A 27,912-nucleotide genomic window follows, 5' to 3' on the forward strand; every position below is an offset into this window, starting at 1 on the left:
GATTTTATGTGAATATTTGTTTTATCATTTTTGGTGGCAGACTCCTCTGTCCACCCAGCACTATGGACTTTCCTGATTTGAGGTTGGTCAGAATGGATATGAAGAGGGGAACCCTTGCCAAAACACATTCTGCAGCTCCTTTCTGGAACGGATTACAATTTTCCAACTGAAACTCTCCACGGGAACATTGTTGCCTAAGGTCAACTGACGTCTTAACTGTTACTGAAGAAATAACATTGAAAAAACTTGTTTTTACTATTTTGTATATTCAAATTTGTATATATTTTTTTTATCCAAGTTTTGATTTCGGGAATAGTATACACTCCGAGGTAAGCATGGTGTTGATGAAGGTAAAGTTTGACTTGCCGAAGCGGGTGAAGCTTGCCCAGGGCCTGTGGCTCATGTACTGGCTAGCCGTGATGACCGGCATTCTGGTCTTCAGTCTGGGGCTGTTCTTTAAGATCGAGCTCCGGAAGAGGAGTGAGATGATGGACAACAACGAGAGCCATTTTGTGCCCAACCTGTTGATTCTAGTTGGCCTGGCTGCATGCGGGGTAAACGTTTTTGGCGGCAAGGTGTGCCACGACTCTCTGGATGCTTTGAAGTTCGCCAAGTGGAAGCCCATGGTCAAAGGCTACCTGATGGGCTGCTTCGCTTTCAACATCCTCCTGTTCTTCACAGCTCTGCTGTGCTTCTGCATGCAGTTCCAGTTGTACTTTTCCCTGGCTGAGGGTCTGAAGAATGGGATCAAATACTACAAGGATACGGACACACCTGGGCGCTGCTTCATGAAGAGGACGCTGGACATGACCCAGATCGAGTTCCGCTGCTGTGGCAACAACAACTATAGGGATTGGTTTGAGGTCCAGTGGATCAGCAACCGCTATCTGGACTTCAGCAACGATGAGGTCAAAGAGTGAGTACTGAAATCATTAGCCGATAGAAAGCAATGTTGGTTGGATCATGGTACCCAGAAGGCCAAGATAGGCCCAAAAATTGACAGTAAAGTAAAAGCAGGCAAATGACTTGTTGACAGTGTCTCTGCGCGTCAGCCAGAACCAAGAAATCTGTCTTTCCACCAGAGCTCCTTGGCTTCGAAAGATTCCTTCAGTCTTTCGATTGACAGAAAGGCTATTTTAGGAAAGAAGTACTGTTTTAATTCATGCCAAGTCTTATGCAACATAACCAACATTGCTGCTACATAGGAGTTGTTTCTCACTCCTGACCATAGTCTCCATATTTACACATATGGTCTCTTGTGTTCTTGTGCAGGAAGCTGGGGACAGTAAATGAAACAAGGTAGCACTTGCTGTCGCTAGTGTAAGGTAGTGACAACTTAGTTCATGTAAAACATACAAAACAAATAGTTTAATTAGGGGTATACATTAAACTTAGTTCATGTAAAACATACAAAACAAATAGTTTAATTAGGGGTATACATTAAAGGGGGTCAGGGCAGGATAAATGTAGAGAGAATTAAAGAAGTCTTAGTGGGATGCAGAGGATACCAGTGTAAGTGGAGTCAGGCTCATGTGCCAGGTTCTGATAAGTAGATAATCTCCCTGGATCTAAATTCCACGTCCTTCAGAGCTTACTGTCCCCCTAAATAATCAGAAGGCGGCAGTTAACTGTCACCAATAGACTCTGACACTTAACAGAAACACACTACCCCCCTCTCTCCCCAATATTGTGCCTTGGTGGCAACTGATACTATATTTAGTCGATTTAGATTCTGATTTGAAGACATTGATTAAAGGGATAAATCACCCAAATGACAAAATGACACATTGGTTTCCTGACCCTGTCAGCATTCTATAGATAAGGGATGACAGCAATTCATGCTCCGCTTTTGTTTACCTGACCCACTGTTTCAAATGTTAACTTGTGGGTATTCTTGGCCCAAATCCAATGCAAGTACCTATAGTTGCATGTTCATGCTTTATGTCCAAATCATCTATAAGTAATGACACAATCAATTTTAGAATATTTAGGATGGATGATTTGGACATTTAGAAAGTAATTCAAGAATATGTTTGGAAGTGTGTGGTAATGTGTGAATAGCACAAGTGTAACGGTGTGCACGTTTAAACGCATTCGAGTTCATTCATGTGTGCATGTACAGTATACTTGACTGTGTGCATTAGGCATGCGTGTTCATATGTTAATTTACTGAAGAGATACCCGCCGTCTCTCTCACTCACGAATGATCCCATCGAGAGGGTCCTCGTGAACCCGGGTTGAAGGTCTTCACCCGTCAACATTAGCCTGAAGCAATCCCAACTTTCCTCCTGTCAGCCAAGGCCTCTCTATATAATAAAGCTGACTGATCGCTTAGTCATACAGTTAGTCTAGACTGACACTTGACATGTGAGCTGTTGCCTCGTTTCAATGCTTCACATGTTTGCGTTATGGGACTGACGTAAACCTGTCCCGTGGATGACCTGCCGTGTGTGTGTGTGTGTGTGTGACATGGCCGGCATGACTTGTGACGGGTCCGACGTGTCTCTCTGGGCCTTTCCACAGCCGTGTCCTGAGCAACGTGGAGGGTAAGTTCCTGATGGAGAGTGTGCCGTTCAGCTGCTGCAACCCCGGCTCCCCCAGACCCTGTATCCAGCACCAACTGACCAACAACTCAGCCCACTATGACTACGACCACCACACCGAGGAGCTCAACATCTGGACCCGGGGCTGCCGCGAGTCCCTGGTCGCCTACTACGGAGGCATGATGAACAGCATCGGGGGCCTGATGCTACTGTACATCATACTGGAGGTGAGAAAGAGAAGAATAGAGAAATGGCTGGGGATGGGGTGGGGGGTGGGGTGGGGGGGGGGCATTCTCTGGATGTCCTGTCAACGTCCTTCACTTCAGAGGGTAGCTGGCGACGTGCTAAAAACCACACGCAAACTAATTGATTAGCTGATTTGATTCAATTACACTCTTAAAAAGGCACATGTGGGTAAGTAGTAGAGCAGGACGAGGCCCAGTGGTGTGGAGAACAGGGTAAAAAAAAAATGGAACAATTTAAGACTGTCCATCGGTTTCCCATTATTGGCCATATTGTAGAAGATGGCCATTTCTAACTATCTAGCTCAGTGAGTATTAGTAGAAGTCCAGCTGGTCCAAGTTGGCCACAGCTGACCAGTTCAGTGGGCACACATACCAACCCTCCTGAATATATTTAGACTTTAGGAGAACATGTGGCACTCACCAAGCCTAACTATCACCATGACGATGCCCGTCTTACAAGCGGGCACTGAAACATGCCATTACATAGTTGGTCTTAGCACTCACTTGACTTTCATATAAATGACTTGCCAAAAGTAGACCTCTAGTGTCTGATCTATCTGCCCAGGCTTAAGTATCAAAAGTACATGTTAATTGCTCAAATATACTTCAGTATCAAAAGTATAAATCATTTCAAATTCCATATATTAAGCAAACCAGATGGCACAATGTGTTTTTCATTTATTGATTTACTGATAGCCAGGGGCACACGCCAACACTCATTTGTGTTTAGTGAGTCTTGCCAGATCAGAAGCAGTAGAGATGGCCAGGGATGTTCTTTTGATGTATGTGAATTGGACCATCTTCCTGTCTTGCTAAGCACTCAAATAGTAAGGAGTACTTTTGGGTGTCAGGGAAAATGTGTGGAGCAAAAAGTACATTGTTATCTTTAGGAATGTAGTGAAGTAAAAGCAACAATTGTCAAAAATATAAATAGTAAAGTAAAGTACAGATACCCCAAAACACGACTTAAGTAGTACTTTAAAGTATTTTTACACCACTGTGTGGGTGTGGTATACGCAGTGAGGGAGGATCAGGGTTAGAGGGGTTAATCTGGGCAGAGCAGAGACCAACAGGTAGCCTTCCTAGAAGCACTAATAGGTTTGCTATCTGGGTCAAAACAACAACACTAAATTGTAATTTTGTGCCAAATCCAAATTTGAGATCTGTGTCAATTCATTGATGTCAATTGATGTCCAATTGGCGCCAATGGGAGATTTGATCTAAAAACCCAACCCACTTGGGGAAAATATTGTTTCAATGTCAGTTCAACAACAAACAAAAAAATGTAATGACGTTAAATCAACGTGGAAAACTAATTGGATTTGCAAAAGGTCATCAACGTAAAATAATGTGGTCTGTTTTTCATCCAACTTTTAATCTAAATCCAATAACATGTGTACATGTTTTGTTGATTTCACGTTGAATTCACATTGAATTCACGATAATTGACAACTCAAACAAATGTAAATCAAAACTAGACGTTGATCTGACATCTGTGCCCAGTGGAAAGCCTTAGTGACTATCATTTTGGTTGTTGATTTAGATCAGTGTTTAATATATTTGGAATCAGCGTTTTCTAAATCTAAACAAGAACGGGTACCAGAGATCTCTGGTGGTTCAGAGGCCATATGGATTGTTTGATAATTACAGCATGTCCGTGTAAAGGCTCTGTCAGTGACGTACATCTGGTTTGTCTGGTCCTCAGGCAGGAGTGATGGTGGGCTTACAGTACCTGACCACTTCTCTGGAGACAATGGCCGACCCAGAGAACCCGGAGAGTGAGAGCGAGGGCTGGCTCCTGGAGAAGAGTGTGAAGGAGACAGTGGCGGACGTCATAGCAAAGATCAAGGGCCTGGTCGGTGCAGGGAACCATGTGGGGGAGGTTGAGGAGGGGGTGGCCACTGTGAGTTGAAAGGGTCTCAACCAAAGGGACTATCGACAGGAGCTCAAAGAGAGATAGAAGGAGTGAGAGGAGAGATCTTTCTCAGTGAAACAGCACATACTCAAACATACACACACAGACAGACCAATGGACACATGCACACATCCTTTGAAAAGTGAACAACTAAACCAACTCCTCACATGAAGGGAGAACCAAACTCAAAAATGTGAATGTACAGATGAAGTCGGAAGTTTACATGCACCTTAGCCAAATACTAATAATTTGTCTAAAGTGTATGTCAATTTTTTTTTAAATCCCTCTCTTAGGTCATTTAGGATCACCACTTTAATTTAAGAGTGTAAAATGTCAGAATAATAGTAGAGAGAATGATTTATTTCAGCTTTTATTTCTTTCCCAGTGGGTCAGAACTTTACCTACACTCAATTAGTATTTGGTAGCATTGTCTTTAAAATGTTTAACTTGGGTCAAACGTTTCGGGTAGTCTTCCACAAGCTTCCAACAATAAGTTGGGTGAATTTTGGCCCATTCCTCCTGACAGAGCTGGTGTAACTGAGGCAGGTTTGTAGGCCTCCTTGCTCACACACACCTTTTCAGTTCTGCACACACATTTAATGCGATTGAGGTCAGGGCATTGTGATGGCCACTCTAATACCTTGACTTTGTTTAAGCCATTTTGCCACAACTTTGGAAGTATTCTTGGGGTCATTGTCCATTTGGAAGACCCATTTGCGACCAAGCTTTAACTTCCTGATGGATGTCTTGAGATGTTGCTTCAATATATCCACTTAATTTTCCTTCCTCTATTTTGTGAAGTGCACCAGTCCCTCCTGCAGCAAATCACCCCCACAACATGATGCTGCCACCCCCGTGCTTCACGGTTGGGATGGTGTTCTTTGGCTTGCAAGCATCCCCCTTTTTTCTCCAAATATATCGATGGTCATTATGACTAAACAGTTCTATTTTTGTTTCATCAGACCAGAAGACATTTCTCCAAAAAGTACGATCTTTGTGCCCATGTGCAGTTGCAAACCGTAGTCTGGCTTTTTTATGGTGGTTTTGGAGCAGTGGCTTCTTCCTTGCTGAGCGGCCTTTCAGGTTATGTCGATATAGGACTCGTTTTACTGTGGATATAGATACTTTTGTACCTGTTTCCTCCAGCATCTTCACAAGGTCCTTTGCTGTTGTTCTGGGATTGATTTTCACTTTTCGCACCAAAGTACGTTCATCTCCAGGAGACAGAACGCGTCTCCTTCCTGAGCGGTATGATGCCTGCGTGGTCCCTAGGTGTTTATACTTGCGTACTATTGTTTGTCCAGATGAATGTGATACCTTCAGGCTTTTGGAAATTGCTCCCAAGGATGAACCAGACTTGTGGAGGTTTATAATTTTCTTTCTGGGGTCTTGGCTGATTTCTTTTGATTTTCCCATGATGTCAATTAAAGAGGTACTGAGTTTGAAGGTAGGCCTTGAAATACATCCACAGGTACACCTCCAATAGCCTATCAGAAGCTTCTAAAGCCATGACATCATTTTCTGGAATTTTCCAAGCTGTTTAAAGGCACAGTCAATTTAGTGTATGTAAACTTCTGACCCACTGGAATTGTGACACAGTGAATTATAAGTGAAATAATCTGTCTGTAAACAATTGTTGGAAAAATGACTTGTGTCATGCACGAAGTAGATATCCTAACCGACTTGCCAAAACTATAGTTTGTTCACAAGAAATTTGTGAAGTGGTTGAAAAACAAGTTTTAATGACTCCAACCTAAGTGTATGTAAACTTCCGACTTCAACTGTATATCCTGTCCATAATAATTCTGTATATATGTTAATCAGAGTATATTTTTTAAAGAAAAATAATGAAAGATATATTTGGGTTGTCAAAACATCTGTATATGAATTTGGGCTTGTGAATATCTAGAAAATGTAATGAAATAATGAAATCTCCCCTCCCCGGGAATCCTCTCCATTAAAAATGATGGACCTACCCTGAAACAATCAAGCCTAACATAGTTGATCTATCCTCATGTCTAATAGTTTTACCCCCATGTCCTTTTTACACAACTTATGTTAAGTGGACATGCAACCCGATAGCTACACAAAGATATGTATTTTTGTCAAGTATTCCAAAAATGTTCTTAGTCTGCTCAATTTAACAGAATTTTCTAATCCAAAACACATTATCAATGCCTAATGCCACCCGGTCAATCGGTCACATACGTTCCCTCACGGCAGCTTAAATCGGGCAGCTGCAGAACCGGTATCTTGGCTGTCCCTCCCAGCCCCCTCTCACACTGGCCCCTGAGGGGGGGGAACATATACCCGGGCACTGTAGTGTCCCCATACAGGTCCCTGCAGAGCAGCGCCACATGCATTTACATCTATACAACACACACTTGAACATTTATCAGTTATGTATCAGTGTTGCTATCTGGTTATATGTCTGCTTGATGTACGAGGCAGATTAAACTCTGATTTCCTTTGAGGGGCTATAGTGGACTGACTGCCCAGATGAGGTGCTAGAAGCACGTATAAGAAGAAGGTTGTGTACTTTTTTTGAGAGTTAACAATGATCAGATTGGCAGTTTAAAATCAGCATACCCTTTATGGGCAGATAGCGATGCTGGTCAGTTTGCAGTGGATACAAAAAGTCTTATCAGTTGTCATATTTGTACTTTCTGTGTGATCACGATTTTCTTCCTTTGTAATATTGAGAGTTCATCTTTTCTGTAAATTTGGATTTTGAGATATTGTGTAAGATAAAAATATATAAAGAGAACAAGAGTCGGATTGTCTGTTTTGTCCATAAGGTTTTGTCTGACAATTGATACTGCACACTTAAAACTGTCCTGTCACAGACATGTACTCACATTCATACAGTATTTTTAAAGTCTTTATTCACCATGGCCATGTTTTACATTTCTCTCCTCATTCTCTCACTTTTTGCTAACCTCACTTAAGTGACATGCTAGTTGCGGTAGGGTAGTACCATATCCAAATGATGACCGGAGGTTCACAGTTGATGAGGGAGATGAGGCGTACGTGTAAAGAACCCGGTAGGAACCCAGCTTTCCCTGATGGGATCATCAGTAACGTGTGGTTCCCACTCAGCAGGGATCCAATCCTCAGTTACAGGACAAACAAGTGACTAAAATCACTTTAACTGTGCCACCCTCAGAAGAGATAAGTTGTCGCTAGTTATCAAGTCCCAATTGAGAAAGAGGTCTTCTGACTAATAGCTCTTCCAGGTTAAACAAAGGTGTAATAAGAGTAAGTGTTGGATAATACATGTCAAAGGGTTGAGGTATATCTAGCAAAGACAATTTAAATGATACTTAGGCCTTACCTATACCATTTTTAATGTGTCCCCTGATATGTTCAACTAAGCCATAAAAGGAGTTATCCTCACCTGGGGGTAGGTTCAGTTGAGCAAGAACAGTAAATATAGTTGTATACGTGAGAGTGGTAGTGGGGGGTAAAGGGGACATCTGTCCTCTGGAATATAGCTTAAAGGACCTAAAGCACATAAACAGCTGCTGAGGAGATAAGAGCAGTAAGAGGCTTTGATGTGCAGCTTAGCCCCGTCAGGTGATTGCAAGTAAAGGTGCATCTGACGCAGGGAGATGCCCAAAGCGTCTTTGACCAGCTGGGGCGGGCCAGCCTCTCTCCTGCAGAATTTACAACCCAATTCCTCTCCAATCCTCAGGAGGCCTGGATATCTGTGCCAGAACGTTAGATCTAATTACTGATGCTAGGAAACGTAGTGATGCACATTTAAATACTGAAGTGGTTTGGGTTAGTTTTAACCTTGTCCCCAGGCTTGTGGCTGGGAATTATCCAAGGGAGAAATTTGAATTGAAAATGTATTAAAACATTTATTACCTATTAATAAGAATAGGAATGCAGCACTTAAATACTACTCTGTGACTTCCCTAAAACAAAATCAAGTTGGAATCTGGGAATGTTTCAAAGAAGCTTCCAAAAATATCTAGTGCCTCACCTTGAATGTTTCTAACGTCAGCGTTGCTGTAATCCTGGTTAACCGTTCTCATTATACCAGCAGCTTTATTCTTCAACTGGGCCTTGGGAGCCTAATCCACTTTATTATCCTGGATGGTTTCCATCGGGGTTATACTGGGAGGCCCTGACAGATCGGAGATGGGCACAAGTGCTGCTCACAGCAATAGTGATATTAATATCACACAAGGTCACACACACACAAAGCCCAGCAGGGGTCTTTGAATTAAAGGGTTATTGCGAGATTTTGGTCTACTTACCCAGAGTGAGATGAACTCATGGATATCATTTGTATGTCTCCATGTGAATGTGAGAGAAATTGCTAACTGGCATTCGCACCATGCCTGGAAGTCTTCAGGTACTGCTAGCGTACCATAGTCTAGCCTTCGTCATTGAGCTGACGCTAGTTAGCAATGGCGCGGAAAACTACCTTCAAACTGCAAGTAGAGACATACAAATGGTTTCCATGAGTTCATCAGACTCTGGATAAGTAGGAAAAAAGCTTACTTGCCGAAATCTCGCACTATACCTTAAAGACCGGGTATTGGCAGGGAGGGACTGCATGATAAGACTTATATAAAAAGTTCAAATCAAGATACATAGCTAGGTCCTGATTCAATATATTGAGATACTATATGTATTGTGATTAGACTTTGCAATAGGGTGAAAGTGTTGTATACATGACATTTGAAATATGATACTACAAAAGTCTTAATGTTTTTGCTGACAACTCAGTCAGAATGTTGTTATATGTAATTGAACATAACCAAATATTACGATTCCAAGATTCGTAAGCCTTTGAATCGATTCACTATACATGCGATAGAGATCAATGGCACCCCCCCCCCCCAAATAAGTGGATATTCACCAAATCCGTCATGATTTCTGTGTTCCAACAGGCACACAACATGGTTACTAAAATCAGATTTGGATATATTTAGCTGTTTTCACTATATAATATTTTGAAATAATCCTTTGTTCTGCTAAATGCTGACTCCCGTTTGTATGAGTTGGTAGCATAGCTAGCCATCTAGAAATCGGTGGTGCTACTTGCTTGTCTTGAAGCTGTTTTTAAGTGTAATGTAGTTGATTGGTGAAGATGACATGAACAAGTATTGGGGATGACATCCATGCAGCATTATACCCTGATTTGTATCTCAACAGTGTGAAATACACAATAGCTTAAATGTAGGGGGCGCCAATGAGGAGATTCTGTCCCCCACGTGGGGACGCCTGAGTAGCTTCCAATGTTTTGGTCGAGTTCAATTGATCTCTACCACATCTATTGCAACAACAACAAAAAAGTATAGCAATATTGATTCCCCCCCCCAGCCCTACCATCATCTAGTGACTACTTCAAAGTACACCTCACAAATAGACAAGACTCAGGCATTCCTTTTCCTTTTTAATTAGGTATCATTTTACAATATAGTACAATGTACTCATTTATACAATAATTAACATATTAACAAGTCTGTGACATGAAAATAATGATGCAGCCTCGATATTGGGAGTGTGTTGAAGAATGGGGGTGTGGATGGTTACCATGAGAATATGCCAAAGGAGTGATAGGAGGAAGAATTATAGAGCTTCAGGTCCCAGCATCAAGGAGACCCTGCATCAGAGAGCAGTGTGTGTGTGTGTGTGTGTGTGTTCCTCTAAAGTGCCTGCGTGTGATTCTCCTGTTAAGTTTCTGAGCTTTAAGGATGATATTTCAGGCTACCTGTCATGTCACACACTGCTGCCCCCGCTGTAGGTGTGGTAAATGGTACAGTCCAGAGACAACCTTATGATTAGGACTACCTGATCAAAAACACAACTCTGCACTTTACTTATAGGCTAAAGCTAGGTCCCAGAGTTGTTTTCCAGGTCAGGTCGTCAGGCAAACCCACAGGCCCTACTTATGACAACTTCACAGTCCATACATGGAAATAAGGTTAAAGGGATATGTTCCGGCACTCTTCTCAGAGATCCAAAAAAACAACAATACAAAAACAATTACCAAAACAAACTCCAATGCACAACATCCACGTCAGATAAAAAGTGAGAGAGATTACATGGCTCTCCAACCAACCACACACACATATTACCACAAAAGGAAGAGACAGCCTTGCAGTAAAGGCTCATATCAGGTTTCCTTAAATATAGTGTTAAAAAAACAAATAGTTGACAATGAACAGTCTGGATGCATTCAAAACACACATAAACATAACCTGCAAAAATATTTCACACACGCCAACATACACAAGGACAAATTGAAAAACCAAAACACAGGCACTCGGGAGTTAAAACACGCAAACACCGGTTTGTTACTGCACTGTGCATTTGGGGGTCCATCAGACTGGAGAAAGTATTCAATGATTGCAGCAGGGGGGAGAATATACCTTTGTATTGGGGTCAATCAATTTCAGGACTTGGAATTGAAATTCCAATTCAAAGCTGAAAAGCACTATTTATTTTCAATGAGGATTTTTCAGCTCTTGGGTTCAAACTTACATTCAAAGGAATTGAAATAGAATACTGTTAAGGGCACAATCTGACCTCACATATAGACCTATCAGATGAGATTTTGGCCCAAACTCTGAAATGAGCAGTCACTGGCTGACAAAAGCAAGGATGAAAACCTTGTGCTTACTCAAAATGTTTAGTTTCAAAGCAATCCAACACGGCAGCCATCTATCTACCTTAGAAATAATTTAAATCGTATTTGAATAGGCAGAAATTAAATAACATTCCTATAAAGAAGTTATACTCTGGAGTATTCATGTTGCACCCGACCCCGGCGGCCCAATGTGTCAGCTATATGCTTTATAATATATATATATTTCATATTGAATCAGAAAGAAAATAGAGGAACACATTCTTTCCAGGGAGAAACAGCAAAAAGAAAAGGAGAAAAACATACATCCACTCCCAGACAGAGGGGGAGAGAGGGAGGAGCGAGAGAGGTGGGGCTCTGTTGCCATGGCCACCACGCTGCTGCTCTCCCATGTGCAGAGTCCCCCATGTTGGGAGAAGGGGTGTATCCGACTCTGGTGGGTGGGAACTTATAGTAACCTATGACATTCACAGGTGCTGCCAGTCGATACCCACCAGGGTCTGGTTGGCCTCCTGGGCGTGCCCTATTTCCTCTGTGATGCTGTGCTGGCGCCACAGCTTCTGGATCTTGCGGTAGCGCTGGCGGCACAGGTGCAATGGGTTCCCCCGCCTGGATAAAACAGAGATGTTTCCAAACAGCGGAGCACAGCAATACTACTGGACACCTTTCAGCACAGACCAATAACATTTACAGCAGTGGGTTTCAAAGTTGCTTCTGGGGGATTCTAATGAGCGCCGGTGTCTGTCCCAACCGTTTGAGAAGCCATTTTGAGAACCACTGCTGTACTGTAATGAGTGAATATGCAGTGGTGTTCACCTTAGGCCCTGGTCCGTCTCTCCATAGTCGTCCAGGTAAGGAGGAGCGTAGAAACAGCCCTTAGTTTTACCAGACAGGAACAGAACCTGGCTCTCTCTCACTCTGGAACACAAAGGATAGCATTATACTTGCACACTCATGAACGTCGGCAAATCTGTCGTTTTGTTGTTGTCAAGTAACCATTTCTTTGTGCTCGGGGTGAAAGGACAATCGAGGTCTTTGACCACGCACACTTATGGTTTGTCCATCGAAAGAACAATATGCAGAGAAACACTCAACCCTACTGTAAAATATGGTGGTGGAGCTTTGATGTTATTGGGATATTTGGCTTCCACTGGTCCTGGGGCCCTTGTTAAGGTCAACGGCATCATGAACTTTACCCAGTACCAGGATTTTTTTGTGTGCCAAAAACCTAGTTGTCTTTGCCAGGAGGCTGAAACTTGGCCGCAAGTGGATTTTCCAGCAAGACAATAACCCCAAGCACACATCAAAATCCCCCCCCCCCCCCAAAAATGTTAATTGGCCACAAAAACCAACATTTTGCAATGGCCATCTTTGTCACAGACTTGAATCTCAATGAAAACCTGTGGTTGAATTGAAGAGGGGAGTTCATAAGGATATCAAGGATCTAGAAAGATTCTGTATGGAGGAATGGTCTCAGATCCCTCCCAATATGTTCAACTCATAAAACATTTTAGAAAAAGGCTCAGTGTCGTTCTCCTCGCAAGGAGCGGGTGCTAGAGTACTGAAAACAGGAGATCCAATCATCTTTCAGATGTATTTTTTAGTATTACTTGTTAAACAAATTCATTCTCTGAGCAAATGTATAAGTATATAATAACGTGTATAGATTTTTTGTTCATACAATATAGCTCAGGATTATTTACTTTATACAGTCTTTTTCTGCTCATATTTATCAAGGCATCCAATAATTCAAGACCCCACTGTATACATGCGCACATTTCAACACAAACACAGGTCTGTACCTGAGGAAGATGCCTACTCCGGCTCCGCAGGCAAAGGTGTGCGCGGTGCAGGCTCCCACGTCCTCTCCATCTAGCTCTGTCTGGCAGCAGTAGCTCTGTGAACACAGCATGGAACCACACACCAGGCACAGGGTGGGCGCACGGGACTTATCCCCACCCGACTTAGGGCACCTGGGGGGAGAGCATAAACACACAGTTGGGGCCAAATACACTACATGGCCAAAAGGTATGTAGATATCCATTCATTTTGAAGGGGTTCGGCTATTTCAGCCAGTATAAAATCGAGCACACAGCCGTTCAATCTCCATAGACAAAGACTGGCAATAGAATGGCCTTACTGAAGAGCTCAGTGACTTTCAACGTGGCACAGTCATAGGATGCCACCTTTTCAACAAGTCAGTGAGTCAAATGTCTGCCCGGCTAGAGCTGCCCCCATCAACTGTAAGCGCTGTTAATGTGAAGTGGAAATGTAGCAACAACGGCTCAGCCGCAAAGTGGTAGGCCACACAAGCTCACAGAATGGGACTTCCGTGTGCTGAAGCGCAAGGGAGAACTGTTTGTCGGAAGCTTCATGAAATGGGTTTCCATGGCCGAGCAGCCGCAAACAAGCCGAAGATCACCATGCGCAATGCCAAGTGTTGGTTGGAGTGGTGTAAAGCTCGCCGCCATTGGACTCTGGAGCAGTAGAATGTGTTCTCTGGAGTGATGAATCACGATTCATTTACATGTTAGTCATTTAGCAGACATTCTTATACAGTCACTGTACCCCAACTGTACACATTTCCAACTAATCTGTACCCCAGACAATTGACTCAGTACCAGTACCCCCTGTATATAGCCTCAATATTTATTGTGTTACTTTTTATTTTATTGTTTACTTTAGTTAATTTAGTAAATATTTCACAGTAAATGTCTACAGCTGTTGTGCATGGGACACATAAAACTTGACTTACAATCGTGAGAGCATACATTTTTGAATTTTTTCATACTGGTCTCCCATGGGAATCAAACCCACAACCCTGGTGTTGCAAGTGCCATGCTCTGCCAACTGAGCCCCACCGGAGGACCAGATTCACCATTTGGCAGTCCGACAGATGAATTTGGGTTTGGCGGATGCCAGGAGAACGCTACATGCTCCAATGCATAGTGCCAACTGTAACGTTTGGTGGAGGAGGAAAAATGGTCTGGAGCTGCCCCCATGCACAAAGCGAGGTCTATACAGAGATGGTTTGTCGAGATCAGTGTGGATGAACTTGAATGGCCTGCAGAGCCCTGACCTCAACCCCATCAAACACCTTTGGGATGAATTGGAACGCCGACTGTGAGCCAGACATAATCACCCAATGTCAGTGCCCGACCTCACTAATGCTCGCAGCTGAATGGAAGCAAATCCCCGCAGCAATGTTCCAACATTTAGTGGAAAGCCTTCCCATAAAAGTGGAGGCTGTTATAGCAGCAAAGGGGGGACCAACTCCGTATTAATGCCCATGATATTGGAATGTGGATGTTCAATGAGCAGATGTCCACATCATTTTGCCCATGTAGTGTATATTGGCACCATTGCACATTTTCTTAAAAGCCCAATGCAGTCAAAATTCTGTTTTTGCTTTGTTTTATATCATGTTGTAAAACAGCTGATGAAACTAACACTGTTTAACAAAATTATTACAGCAATGTATTTAAACATTACTAGGGCCCAAACTCAAATCAGTGTTTGAGGGGTGCCTTCCACCAACTGTTCTCATTATAGGTTATGGAAGTGATTCAGATTGACGCATAGGGTGTGTCTATATAGGGAAAAATACACGTTTTAAATAGATTGTTCAAAAGAACAGACATTTCCCACCTTTATTTCACCCCTCAAACACTGATGATTTAGAGCAGTTTACTGCTGAAGAGTGGGCCAAATTGCCAGTAGAAAAAGGTACAGCAAGCTCAATGATGGCTACAAGAAGCATTTATCGGCAGTTATCTTGGCCAAAGGCTGTGCAACCAAATACTAGCACCAGGGTGCCAATCATTTTGTCTCTGCCATCTCTTTATTTTCTAAAATGATTAATTGTCAACTTAAGTTTATAAAAAATAAAATTGGTTCTGCAATGTTGAAAATCAGTGTGGAGACCAACAGTTTTCAATTTCAACTTATTTGCGAAGAAATAGGGAATTATTTAAGAAAGGTGCGATAAGTCCAATATATTTGACCGCAACTGTATTAGACATTCACTCTAAAAGGTCTTCCATAGGACAGGAAGGAGAGCAATGACATCCAATTGCTCCCGATTGTAATGTTGTAAGGCTATGCTATGACATCTCTGATGCACCAATGGCAGTTGTTTGCTGGGCACTCACGTGAAGCTGGATGCTTGGTTTATAAGGGCACTGTAGTCATCTGGGAGGTCAATCAGGCTGTTGGACTCCCGAGGGAAACTGAACAGAGGAAGAATTAGTCAGCCCTAGAGCTCTTAACACCATCAACAACAAATTCTGTACAGTTCTTTTAAAAAAAACTTGACCACACCAATGTTAATTTTGTCAACAATAACTAATGACAAAAAATATTGGTCAACATATTTTTTCTGACGAAAACTAACGCCGATAACGAGACGCCATGAATGTGTTACGAGAATTCCTTGCGAGAGTTAAGGACATTCAATTTGACATGAATCTCCTATTAGTCCGTTTTTGTCCAATCATAAGCATGCATGCCTTTGCAGAATGTTTAATGCAATCCTCTCATTGGCATAAGTAACGTAGCGCGGTTCGATTGAGCTGATCTGCTCTCCCACACAGCTCCCAGGCGGTCACTTCAGGTCACTCGTCAATCTTTTGATATGATACGCAGAACAATGTTAACTCTGTCTTACTTTCATGTAGGCTATTTTTGCTTTGATCATACCAGCACTATTTTCCTACGTGCGCTTTTACTCATCTGTCTTGTCACGTTCCGCATGCAGTTTTTTCCCGATTGGACCCATGAATGCTACAGTATGCGCTGAATATTAGGAGTAAAGTAACATTTCTGGCAATGTTGGAAAGCTCAGATTTTCCCCTCGAAGGGAATCAGAGGCGTGGTCAATCCTCTGCAACTGGATCCTGGACTTCCTGATGGAACGCCCCCAGGTGGTGAGGGTAGGCAAAAACACATCTGCCACGGTGATCCTCAACACGGGGGCCCCTCAGGAGTGTGTGCATATATCCCCATCCTGTACTCCCTGTTCAACCACGACTGCGTGGCTGTGCACGACTCCAACACTACTATCAGCAAGACATTGAGGGAGAGTCCACGAGCGGATCATGTAGTCCACGAGCGGAACGCGGCTACTGGAAAAGGCAGGCCGAACAGGCCCCCATTAACATTGACGGGGCTGTAGTGGAGCGGGTCGAGAGCTTCAAGATCCTCGGTGTCCACATCACCAACAAACTATCATGGTCCAAACATACCAAGACAGTCGTGAAGAAGGCACGACAACTCCTCTTTCCCCTTGGGAGGTTGAAAAGATTTGTCATAGGCCCTCAGATCTTCAAAAAGTTATACAGCTGCACCACAGAGTATCTTGACTGGCTGCATCACGCTTGGTATGGCAACTGCTTGGGTAGTGGGGACGTCCCAGTATGTCACTGGGGCCTATCCAGAACCTCTATAGCAGGCGGTGTCAGAGGAAGGCCCTAAACATTTTACAAAGACTCCAGACACCCAAGTCATATACTGTTCTCTCTGCTACCACACGGCAAGTGGTACCAAGTCTGGAACCAACAGGACCCTGAACAGCTTCTACACCCAAGCCATAAGACTGCTAAATAGTTAACCAAATAGCTACTCAGACTAACTCATCACATACACTGCTGCTACTGTTTACCATCCGCCACTTTATTCCGGGCTGCAGTATTTGAACATATCTACCTTGTGCCCCTGCACATCAACTCTGTACCGGTACTCCTTGTATACAGCAAAGTTATCTATTATTACGTGTTTAACTTTTATATTATTTCTCCATTTTCTTTCTCTGCTTGTTTTTTTTTAGTTTTTTTTTTTACAAAGCATGTAAAGAATAACATTTTATTTTGATTTGATCTTCTCCGAGCATAAACTGAAAATGGCAGGCGTCCAACATGTAGATATCACTCTGCCATTTCCTGGTTACTTAAAATTCTACACTGCAAGAAAACAAGCACTTGAGAGTATAGAGAATCACTGCACAACCTAAAATCGCAGTAGAATATATTCAATAAATAAAAATGTATTTTCAGCTGTTTGAAGCTGGTGGATAAAACTAAAAAGTAAAGACTCCAGGGCGAATCTCCACCATGTTGCCAGAATATGGGACAGGGGGAGAGTTGTTATTCGCATAGCTTCCTCAAGGGGAAGCAAAGTTAGACATATTACCTTTAATGTGCATATGATGGAAGTTAAAAAGGTAAATATTTATTTCATGAAATAAAATGCATCGACTAATATGCGACTAACACTACACAAATTGCTAAAACTACACAAATTGTCCAGCGTTTTAAATCGGCTCTTAACCTAAGTCTGAAATGACTGAAATATATTTTAGTGAAAGGCAAACAAAAATAGCTGCCAAAATTAACACTGTACCACACAAAATAATTTATACCAATATCCAACCTAAGTAGTCAGTCTTCAACACATCATATCACAGTAAAATAGCAGCACTGACCTCACGAGAACGCCACCTCCCTGGAGGGTCTGTCGTACACCTGGGTGAGAGCACCACCTACAGGACAGGAGGACAATGCTAAATGAAATAAACTTTTTCCCCATCAGAGTGTGACTATGACATAGAGTATATCAATCAGTCATTCAGCTGGCACTTCTGAACCATTCAGAGGATACAAGAGGAGAAAAGACAGGTTACTGGTGCGCAACAAGAGAGAGCGAAAGAGACTCTTACCCGTACAGTAAGGGCTCCAGTAGCTCCTTTTGACTGTGGTAAAGCTGAAGCAGGTTGGAGGGCAGACTGAGGTATCCACACAGTACCTCCCACTGACCAGGACACAGAGCTAGAAGAAACACAGAGCATGAACATCAACAGCAAGGCTCTGTTTGAGACACACATACACTTGAATATAAGTGTAAGGTTGTGCCTATCATGGAATAACCACAATCAAGGCAAATAACCACAGTCACTGTTCGAACTGCAAAATTAAGGCACGCACTAATTGTCTCTCCTCTCTCCCCTCCTCTCTGCCGCTGTAGCAGTTGCCCACCTGTGTTGTGTTGCCTAGCAACCGGAGTAAACAATCTATCACGCAGTGGTCATGCCTTTGGGTCACGGATACAGACTTGGCTCTCGATTCAATCCATACAGCCGAAATTCAATGCTATAGTGCGATTTAAATTTAAAGGCAATGTTCCCGCATTCACGGTAAATGCTGCATGTCGGCTCAATCGGAAATGACATTTAAAATTCCAAGCGCGCTATAGAGCTGAACTTTGGCGATATGGATTGACTCGAGCCCTTAACGTTGGCGAACCTAGTTGATTTCAACTTCGGTTTTTATAACCTCCACTTTCGTTTATAAAATGTCCCACACTCACCAAGCAGACAGAGTGGTGATTCAGGTCAGATTTCAGCATCTTTTTAACACCTTTACAAACCAGAGAATAATTCCTACTGTTGCTGGTACAGATAATACTGGCTACAGCATCAAAGGGAGGGTATTTCTGAAGGAGAGAGTTTACGTTGGGAGGAGATGGAGACAGTTGGATATCTAGACAGATTATCATTCTCTTACACTACTGCCATTGTGTCAAATATTATTTCAAATTAATGGATTGAAGGGTTATGGCAGCTCTTTTATTCATGGTCTTCACCCATTATTATCGGTTACACGATTATACAATTACCGTACCAGCCCTGTGTGTGTGCGTATCCATGTTGTAGTTACCATGCAGCTCTGGGGGCGTCGGAACCCCGTTAAGGTGGTGGAAGAAGAGTGCAGCTCCTCTCAGGTAGGGCAGGATGCCAGTCTTCACGCAACGCCACAGGTGCCAACCAGAGGCCACCTCAGGCAGGGAACTGTCACACACACACACAATTAGAAAAATCACACTCACAGCATGGTTCAAGCACAACGCGCGCATTACCGCGACAATACTGGGGGGAAAAGCCGGCTGCTTAGTGGATAGGGTAGATGAGTGTCGTCTGGGGGGGGGGATTCACGGCAACGTGTCATATCTACAGAGTCAGTGTCACCTCACCTGCCCAGGTGTGTTCTGAGGGTGTTGTAGAGAGCGCAGATGTCCTCCTCCTCCTCCTCTCTGCTCCCCCACTCTCCTGCTCCATGGTCACCTCCTCTGTTGACACACACACACACACAACGTTTGTTTGGTCCTTTCTCTACGCCTTACAAACACGTTTCATGTTTAACAGTGGTTAACTTCGACGACTCGTAAGAACCCTCTCCTCAACTATCCAAAGGGTAAGATTTTAGCTGGGGTTGAAAGAACTTTAAGATCCATGCAGACACACACCACACACACACACACACACACACACACACACCCTGTCCAGGTGTAGGGTGCTCGCTCTCCTTACCTGGGCCTGACGTGAGCAGCATCTGGACCATGTGAGCCACAGTGATGAGGTGGAAGAAGTGCAGCTGGACAGCGTCCACGCTCAGCCCTGAAGAGTCCTGGGAGTGGACCGACCCATAGGACAGAACCACACTCACCTGAGAGAGGGATCGGTGTTGACTTAACATTTATACACCCAAATCACATTTTATTGCTCACATACACGTTTGGCAGATGTTATTGCGGGTGTAGTGAAATGCTTCTGTTCCAAGCTCCAACAGTGCAATAATATGTAACAATTTACAACGAAACATACACAATTTCAAAAAATATATAATTCCATTAAGAAATATATAAATATCAGAAGGAGCAATGTAGGAGTGGCATTGACTAAAATATAACACAGCATATACATATGAAATGAGTATAGCAGTATGTAAACATTATTATGTTTTATGGTCAGAGTCAACAATTGGTTTGCGCATGATCTGGGAGCCCAGAGATATGATATACCACTTGGAATGTACAGTACCAGTAAAAAGTTATGACACACCATAATATGGACTTGGTCTTTTACCAAATAGGGCTTCTGTATACCACCCTTCCCTTGTCACAACACAACTGATTGGCTCAAACGTATTAAGGAAATAAATTCCACTAATTAACATGGCACACCTGTTAATTGAAATGCATTCCAGGTAACTACCTCATGAAGCTGGTTGAGAGAATGCCATGAGTGTGCAAAGCTGTCATCAAGGCCATTCCAGTGTTTTACTTGCTATATTGTATTTACTTTGCCACCATGGCCATTTTTTGGCCTTTACCTCCCTTATCTCACCTCATTTGCTCACATCGTATATAGACTTGTTTCTACTGTTTTATTGACTATATGTTTGTTTTACTCCATGTGTACCTCTGGTGTTATTGTATGTGTCGAACTGCTTTGCTTTATCTTGGCCAGGTCGCAATTGTAAATGAGAACTTGTTCTCAACTTGCCTACCTGGTTAAATAACGGTGAAATAAAATAAATGTTAAAATAAAGGCAAAGGGAGGCTACTTTGAAGAATCTAAAATATATTTGGATTTGTTTAACACTTTGTTGGTTACTACATGTGTTATTTCATAGTTTTGGTGTCTTCACTTTATTCCACAATGTAGAAAATAGTCAAACTAATGAAAAACCCTTGAATGAGTAGGTGTGTCCAAACTTTTGGCTGGTTCTGTAGGTGTGATGGACGGAGACTCACCAGAAGGTGCAACATGTCTATGTCCAGGATACAGGGAGATGTCTCCACCTGGGGGTCTGGAATCAATGCTACACAAAACACACACACATACCATCAATAAAAAACTACACAACTCAAATGCCTAGAACAAAAAAAAATCCTCAACATATGCAACATTAACCTCCTACTTTCTTCAATTTCCACCTGAAGACCTACACAAATCTAACAGCATGTAGCTCAGGCACAGAACCAAGGATATGCATATTCTTGGTACCATTTGAAAGAAAACACTGAAGTTTGTGTAAATATGAATTGAATGTAGGAAAATAACACAATAGATCTGGTTTAGATAATACAATGAAAAAAACCCACACGTTTTTATTTTTTATATCATCTTTAAAATGAACAAGATAAAAACAAACATTCAGATAGGATGATGGGGACAATTTCAGTGAAAAACATGAGGGCAACAGTACTTGTGCAAAGTTTCAGAATGATAACTTCCAAAATGAGTGTGCTACATGACATTTATCATGAAGTCACCCAGGTGTCCCACACAAGTAGCCCAAATGTACCCAAGTGGCCAAATTGGTGAAGGTATACATTTTGAAACAAATAACTATATACAAAATGGTATTCTAACACACCCCCCCCCCCCCCAAAAAAAAAATATACATTTACAAAATAATATGGGTAACTATTTACACAATTTCAATATTTGGAAGACCCTCAGTCCTCTATCAAATCTAATTTATTTATATAGCCCTTTGTACATCAGCTAATATCGCAAAGTGCTGTACAGAAACACAGCCTAAAACCCCAAACAGCAAGCAATGCAGGTGTAGAAGCACGGTGGCTAGGAAAAACTCCCTAGAAAGGCCAAACCCTAGGAAGAAACCTAGAGGAACCAGGCTATGAGGGGTGGCCAGTCCTCTTCTGGCTGTGCCGGGTGGAGATTATAACAGAACATGGCCAAGATGTTCAAATGTTCATAAATGACCAGCACGGTCAAATAATAATAATCACAGTAGTTATAGAGGATACAACAGGACAGCACCTCAAGGGTAAATATGAACAGTTTAGGGTTCCATAGCTGCAGGCAGAACAGTTGAAACTGGAACAGCAGCAAGGCCAGGTGGACTGGGGACAGCAAGGAGTCATCATGCCAGGTAGTCCTGACGCATGGTCCTAGGGCTCAGGTCCTCCGAGAGAGAAAGAGAGAATTAGAGAGAGCATACTTAAATTCACACAGGACACCGGATAAGACAGAAGAAGTACTCCAGATATAACAAACTGACCCGAGCCCCCCGACACAAACTACTGCAGCATAAATACTGGAGGCCGAGACAGGACGGGTCAGGAGACACTGTGGCCCCATCCGATGACACCCCCGGACAGGGCCAAACAGAAAGGATATAACCCCACCCACTTTGCCAAAGCTCTACACAATATTGTGCTGCTGATGCCAGGTGCCATAGCAGTCTCTTTTAGCTGTAAAGCAGAGGGTCACCAAGCATGTGGTGCAGGTGATGGGGGACTTAATTTTGCAAAGAACACAGCGACACCTCCATACTGTGCCCTTTTGGCCCGGAGGCACATCCATGCCTGCAGAAATACATTTGGGCAGATGAACACCACTTGTGGCAGGAGCTGGATGAACCAGCTTCAGTGGGGGATGGAAACCTTGGCCCTGGGGGCTGCCATTCAGAGTCAGTGTCACTGTGAAAGAAAATGTTCAGTTAGAATAGTTTCACGTAAGCCCTGTATCAACAGGTATAATAAACAGATAGAGTACAGGGAACATAAGGTTGAATATATTATGACCTGCCAGATCTACTGTCTCTTTTATATTATGACAGTCCAGCTAGATCTACTAACTTTATTAAATTACAACAGACCAGCTGTATCTACTGTCTCCATTTCACTTTGGCCAACGTTGTGGGCCTGCCCTCCCCTCAAATAAGCTGTTTCATGTGGGTTGGGGTCGGGCGGCAGACACACGCATCTCACATTTCATGACATTACATGTTTATATATTGCTTCTAAAATAAAAAATAAAATAATATTTAATATTATTAATTTCAAACAAGGGCATAAGCATGATAAGAACTTACCAGTCCAAAACGATGTCCTCTCCCGTTCAAAATCGCTCAATGAATCGTCCTACAACAATCTGTCTCACGTTCCCAATCAATTTATTAAAAAATGTGTACATCTGTATATCTAGACTTAGATTTAGCTTTCCCTGACTTAGTCGCCATAATGATTGATACAGTGCCTTGCGAAAGTATTCGGCCCCCTTGAACTTTGCGACCTTTTGCCACATTTCAGGCTTCAAACAAAGATATAAAACTGTTTTTTTTGTGAAGAATCAACAACAAGTGGGACACAATCATGAAGTGGAACGACATTTATTGGATATTTCAAACTTTTTTAACAAATCAAAAACCGAAAAATTGGGCGTGCAAAATTATTCAGCCCCTTTACTTTCAGTGCAGCAAACTCTCTCCAGAAGTTCAGTGAGGATCTCTGAATGATTCAATGTTGACCTAAATGACTAATGATGATAAATACAATCCACCTGTGTGTAATCAAGTCTCCGTATAAGTGCACCTGCACTGTGATAGTCTCAGAGGTCCGTTAAAAGCGCAGAGAGCATCATGAAGAACAAGGAACACACCAGGCAGGTCCGAGATACTGTTGTGAAGAAGTTTAAAGCTGGATTTGGATACAAAAAGATTTCCCAAGCTTTAAACATCCCAAGGAGCACTTTGCAAGCGATAATATTGAAATGGAAGGAGTATCAGACCACTGCAAATCTACCAAGACCTGGCAGTCCCTCTAAACTTTCAGCTCATACAAGGAGAAGACTGATCAGAGATGCAGCCAAGAGGCCCATGATCACTCTGGATGAACTGCAGAGATCTACAGCTGAGGTGGGAGACTCTGTCCATAGGACAACAATCAGTCGTATATTGCACAAATCTGGCATTTATGGAAGTGTGGCAAGAAGAAAGCCATTTCTTAAAGATATCCATAAAAAGAGTTGTTTAAAGTTTGCCACAAGCCACCTGGGAGACACACCAAATGTGTGGAAGAAGGTGCTCTGGTCAGATGAAACCAAAATTGAACTTTTTGGCAACAATGCAAAACGTTATGTTTGGCGTAAAAGCAACACAGCTCATCACTCTGAACACACCATCCCAACTGTCAAACATGGTGGTGGCAGCATCATGGTTTGGGCCTGCTTTTCTTTAGCAGGGACAGGGAAGATGGTTAAAATTGATGGGAAGATGGATGGAGTCTGCAAAAGACCTGAGACTGGGACAGAGATTTGTCTTCCAACAAGACAATGATCCAAAACATAAAGCAAAATCTACAATGGAATGGTTCAAAAATAAACATATCCAGGTGTTAGAATGGCCAAGTCAAAGTCCAGACCTGAATCCAATTGAGAGTCTGTGGAAAGAACTGAAAACTGCTGTTCACAAATGCTCTCCATCCAACCTCACTGAGCTCGAGCTGTTTTGCAAGGAGGAATGGGAAAACATTTCAGTCTCTCGATGTGCAAAACTGATAGAGACATACCCCAAGCGACTTACAGCTGTAATCGCAGCAAAAGGTGGTGCTACAAAGTATTAACTTAAGGGGGCTGAATAATTTTGCACGCCCAATTTTTCAGTTTTTGATTTGTTTAAAAAGTTTGAAATATCCAATAAATGTCGTTCCACTTCATGATTGTGTCCCACTTGTTGTTGATTCTTCACAAAAAAATACAGTTTTATATATTTGTTTGAAGCCTGAAATGTGGCAAAAGGTCGCAAAGTTCAAGGGGGCCAAATACTTTCGCAAGGCACTGTATATAAACAGCTGAATATGCGAAACAACGCTGTGCGTAATATGCGTTTCTCCTTCCGGTATGAAACTTCAATAGCGAATTACTCCCTTTACACCGGAGCTTACTACATGGGTTGGTCTTGCAACACATAAACATGACCTATTGCCATTTACCTCAGCTCATTGGCCATCTATCCAGCTAGATTTCAAGACGATCAGTGGTCATTGGGTTAAAATACAGTCAATCAACGAAACAGCGGGCAAATCATTGGTGCACAGTGATGTCATGACTTGTCTTCAAATCGGTTTCTTTCAGTCAATACGTCCCGCGAAATGACCCATCAGGTTTGATTGTGTTACAAACAAACCAGTTGATTGCAGTGAAACCAAACATGACTGGAAAAGTCACGTTCTGTATGGGTTATTTACCTGGAATGTGTCGTCGAAAATGGAATGAGACGGAATTCACAACACAAGCGGTTCACAAAAATGTTTTGTGTTTGGCTATAAAAACGGATTTTATCAAACAAAAGAGCATTCATTGTGTAACAATGAGCATTGGAATTGCAAACAGACGAAGATCGTCAAAGGTAAACTATTTATTTTAATGCAGTTTGTGATCATGTTACGCCTGTGCTGGATGAATTAAACAAATGTATTTTATGGGGCTCTATGCTCAGATAATCGCATCGTATTCTTTCGCAGTAAATCCTTTTTTAAATCTGACAACGCAGTTGGATTAGCAAGATTCTAGGCTTTCGATACATGTGAGACACTTGTATTTTCATGAATGTTTAATATGACTTTATGTAGCGATCACTGTATGTTGTAGAATTACAGCCCGCTACCGGGTTCCGTGCTCAGAGAGGTTAACACAACATGTGAATTTTTGGGCACTGAAAAGACCAGCCTACTGGACCTGCAGATGCCCGTTGACAGTGTCTGTCCTACCTGCTACCAGTCTGATGTAGTGGCCCTGCACGGAGGGCTGAGAGGCTGCAGTCCAACACGCTGAGCCAAACCTGGCCAGGGAGCTCAGGCAGTCATCCTGCACACACAAACACCGGTGTCAAATATATGTCTCGGCACCGCTCCTCATAACACAACAACCTAGAAGTCCACTGACTCATAGGTTAGAAGGAGAGGTTGTCGTCGTTTACCTGTCTGCAAGGTAAACTTCCAAATAAAGGCTTCTCCTCGTCCACCAACAGTCGCTCTGCAAAAAGAAAAAAGAAAGTCAGTTGAACATCACAGCGAGAGAAACGATTGCTGTGTTTGGACATCTGTGGGCCATTCTCAGCAACATATTAACTGACCCATTAAATAATGAAGACTTGACTAGGGCTGTAGCGGTCATGACATTTTGTCAGTCGGTTATTGTCACGCAAAAGACTGCCGGTCCCACGGTAATTTACCGTTAATTAACATAAAAAGGTTTAGCATCTCCAGGCCTCCATGCATTCAAGCCACTTTGAAACATCTACATTAAAAAGAAAAAAAAGAAATCCATTTACACCATCACAATAATTCCATTATTTATTTTAGTCAGGCCAAAAGATACATTATGATATGAAGAGAATGTATTGAGTTGGCCTACTGTGGGTGTATGTTATCTGGCTATGCTGTATGCTGTAGGCTTGTTCATTTAGCTGACAAGATATGAGACTTATAAGCATGCCATCGTTGAATTTGATCAGATTTTACAGTAAGAAGAATATAACTGAACTTCGCTGAATTAAATAGAAATTATATTTTTCCCATTACAGCACCAGTGTGCATATGAAGTGGCTATGTTGAGCGTAAAAGTGATCATTGGAAACAGGTCCTATACGCTTTAGTAGTGAATGATACAAACCTCAGAATGTCTTAGAAATCAAAACGTATATGGGCTGCATGGTGCGACTACAGTCTATTGAGGATTTGAGCAAGTAGCCAATAAAAAGCCTGCACTCCGTTCCTTGCCTCAGGCTGCACAGCTGTTCTCTCATCAAGTGGTCATATTTTCACCCATTAGACTATTCTCAATTTAATCTGGTCTTCACTAACATGTAAAATGAGTTTATTAGTAAAATAACTATTTAAAATGGGCAGGAACAGGGACAGGGGGGCAAACAAAAGATGCCATCTGTATGCACTCAAACAGCCTAGTCAGTGAATGGAGGCGGAGCCCTTTCCCAAAGGTCTGTTTTGTAGGCTACTTTGGTTGTAGAGCAGATCACGTGCTTAATATGAGCAGCTGAGAAATAAACAAACACTTCATTCAGTCCATGCGTCAACCACTGTTTAGAGGAGCTCTCGCTGCCAGACAGGTGATATTCTGCCAAAACCCTGTCCGCCGTGGACTCTCCAATCTTGTTCCTGCAGCTAACACAGTGCTTAATTATGGAAATCTGTTCATCAACATGTTTTTGCAACTAAACATATTTCACTAAACTGTTGACAGCCCGTCTGCGTGCTCAACAAAGGAATATAGGAGAGGAGATATCACTATTATTAGGCTATTCAAAATAAAATACAAAATTCACTAATTGTAGGCAGCCCTTCACAATCAATCAATAGCATGGCCAAGGGATGTAGGTTCTCACCCAGACTCATGGATATACATGTTGGAGCGTAAGGTCACTAGTCCATCCAGTATGCACACCACAGTCCACACTCACCTGCCCGAACTCAAATGTCTTTACTTTTGGAGTATAGCCTAGACCAATTATATACACCAAAGACATCTTAAAATCAGTTTTGTTTTATGTTTTCCTTCCATGCATAATATGCGGCAGGCAATGTATTATATCATGTATTGTATCACAATCATTTTAATTTAGGGTTTTTGGGCTTGGGCTCATAAGCATTTTGATTGAATCGTCACCGTAGAAAGCGCTGTCCATTTCGTTGTGTTTGGCTTTAAAACAGCATCCACCACAACCACTGTTTTAAAAGTATGATAGACCTACTGTTCTGATAAGTGTTTGATGTGATTTTCCATTGTATTTGCATTGATGTTAGTGGTTAGAGGGACAATAGAGCCCTGAGAACCAAGGCCATTAGGACCTGATGGTAACAATAGAGCCTGAGTACCAGGCCATTAGGACCTGATGGTAACAATAGGACCTGACGGTAACAATAGAGCCTGAGGCCATTAGGACCTGATGGTAACAATAGAGCCTGAGAACCAGGCCATTAGGACCTGATGGTAACAATAGAGCC

At 42.4% G+C, this 27,912-nt stretch overlaps 2 protein-coding genes across 2 annotated transcripts in view; one reads left to right on the forward strand and one right to left on the reverse strand.

The window, feature by feature from the left end:
* The first annotated feature begins 335 nt into the window (after nucleotides 1-335).
* Nucleotides 336-4,700, forward strand: prph2b (peripherin 2b (retinal degeneration, slow)). The gene is made up of 3 exons (XM_064930803.1): nucleotides 336-916; nucleotides 2,524-2,770; nucleotides 4,494-4,700. The coding sequence occupies exons 1-3, from the start codon at nucleotides 336-338 to the stop codon at nucleotides 4,698-4,700; spliced, it is 1,035 nt and encodes a 344-aa protein (XP_064786875.1).
* Nucleotides 4,701-10,100: 5,400 nt separating this feature from the next.
* The window catches only part of ubr2 (ubiquitin protein ligase E3 component n-recognin 2), a 43,297-nt gene continuing 25,485 nt past the window's right edge, over nucleotides 10,101-27,912 (reverse strand). Inside the window, 13 exon segments of the mRNA XM_064932216.1 lie at nucleotides 10,101-11,916; nucleotides 12,124-12,225; nucleotides 13,110-13,280; nucleotides 15,459-15,536; nucleotides 17,786-17,842; nucleotides 18,020-18,128; nucleotides 19,017-19,147; nucleotides 19,330-19,387; nucleotides 19,390-19,425; nucleotides 19,667-19,802; nucleotides 20,893-20,960; nucleotides 25,660-25,756; nucleotides 25,869-25,924. Coding sequence (XP_064788288.1) covers nucleotides 11,775-11,916; nucleotides 12,124-12,225; nucleotides 13,110-13,280; nucleotides 15,459-15,536; nucleotides 17,786-17,842; nucleotides 18,020-18,128; nucleotides 19,017-19,147; nucleotides 19,330-19,387; nucleotides 19,390-19,425; nucleotides 19,667-19,802; nucleotides 20,893-20,960; nucleotides 25,660-25,756; nucleotides 25,869-25,924 — 1,241 coding nt within the window. The 3' untranslated portion in view covers nucleotides 10,101-11,774.

This window comes from Oncorhynchus masou, chromosome 23 (genome assembly GCF_036934945.1).
Source record: "Oncorhynchus masou masou isolate Uvic2021 chromosome 23, UVic_Omas_1.1, whole genome shotgun sequence".
Classification (NCBI taxonomy): Eukaryota; Metazoa; Chordata; class Actinopteri; order Salmoniformes; family Salmonidae; genus Oncorhynchus; species Oncorhynchus masou.

Coding starts and splice junctions, on each gene's coding strand:
- prph2b (XM_064930803.1), top strand. CDS start 336: ATGGTGTTGATGAAGGTAAAGTTTGACTTGCCGAAGCGGGTGAAGCTT. Junction 917..2,523: donor AGCAACGATGAGGTCAAAGA/GTGAGTACTGAA, acceptor GCCTTTCCACAG/CCGTGTCCTGAGCAACGTGG. Junction 2,771..4,493: donor TACTGTACATCATACTGGAG/GTGAGAAAGAGA, acceptor TCTGGTCCTCAG/GCAGGAGTGATGGTGGGCTT.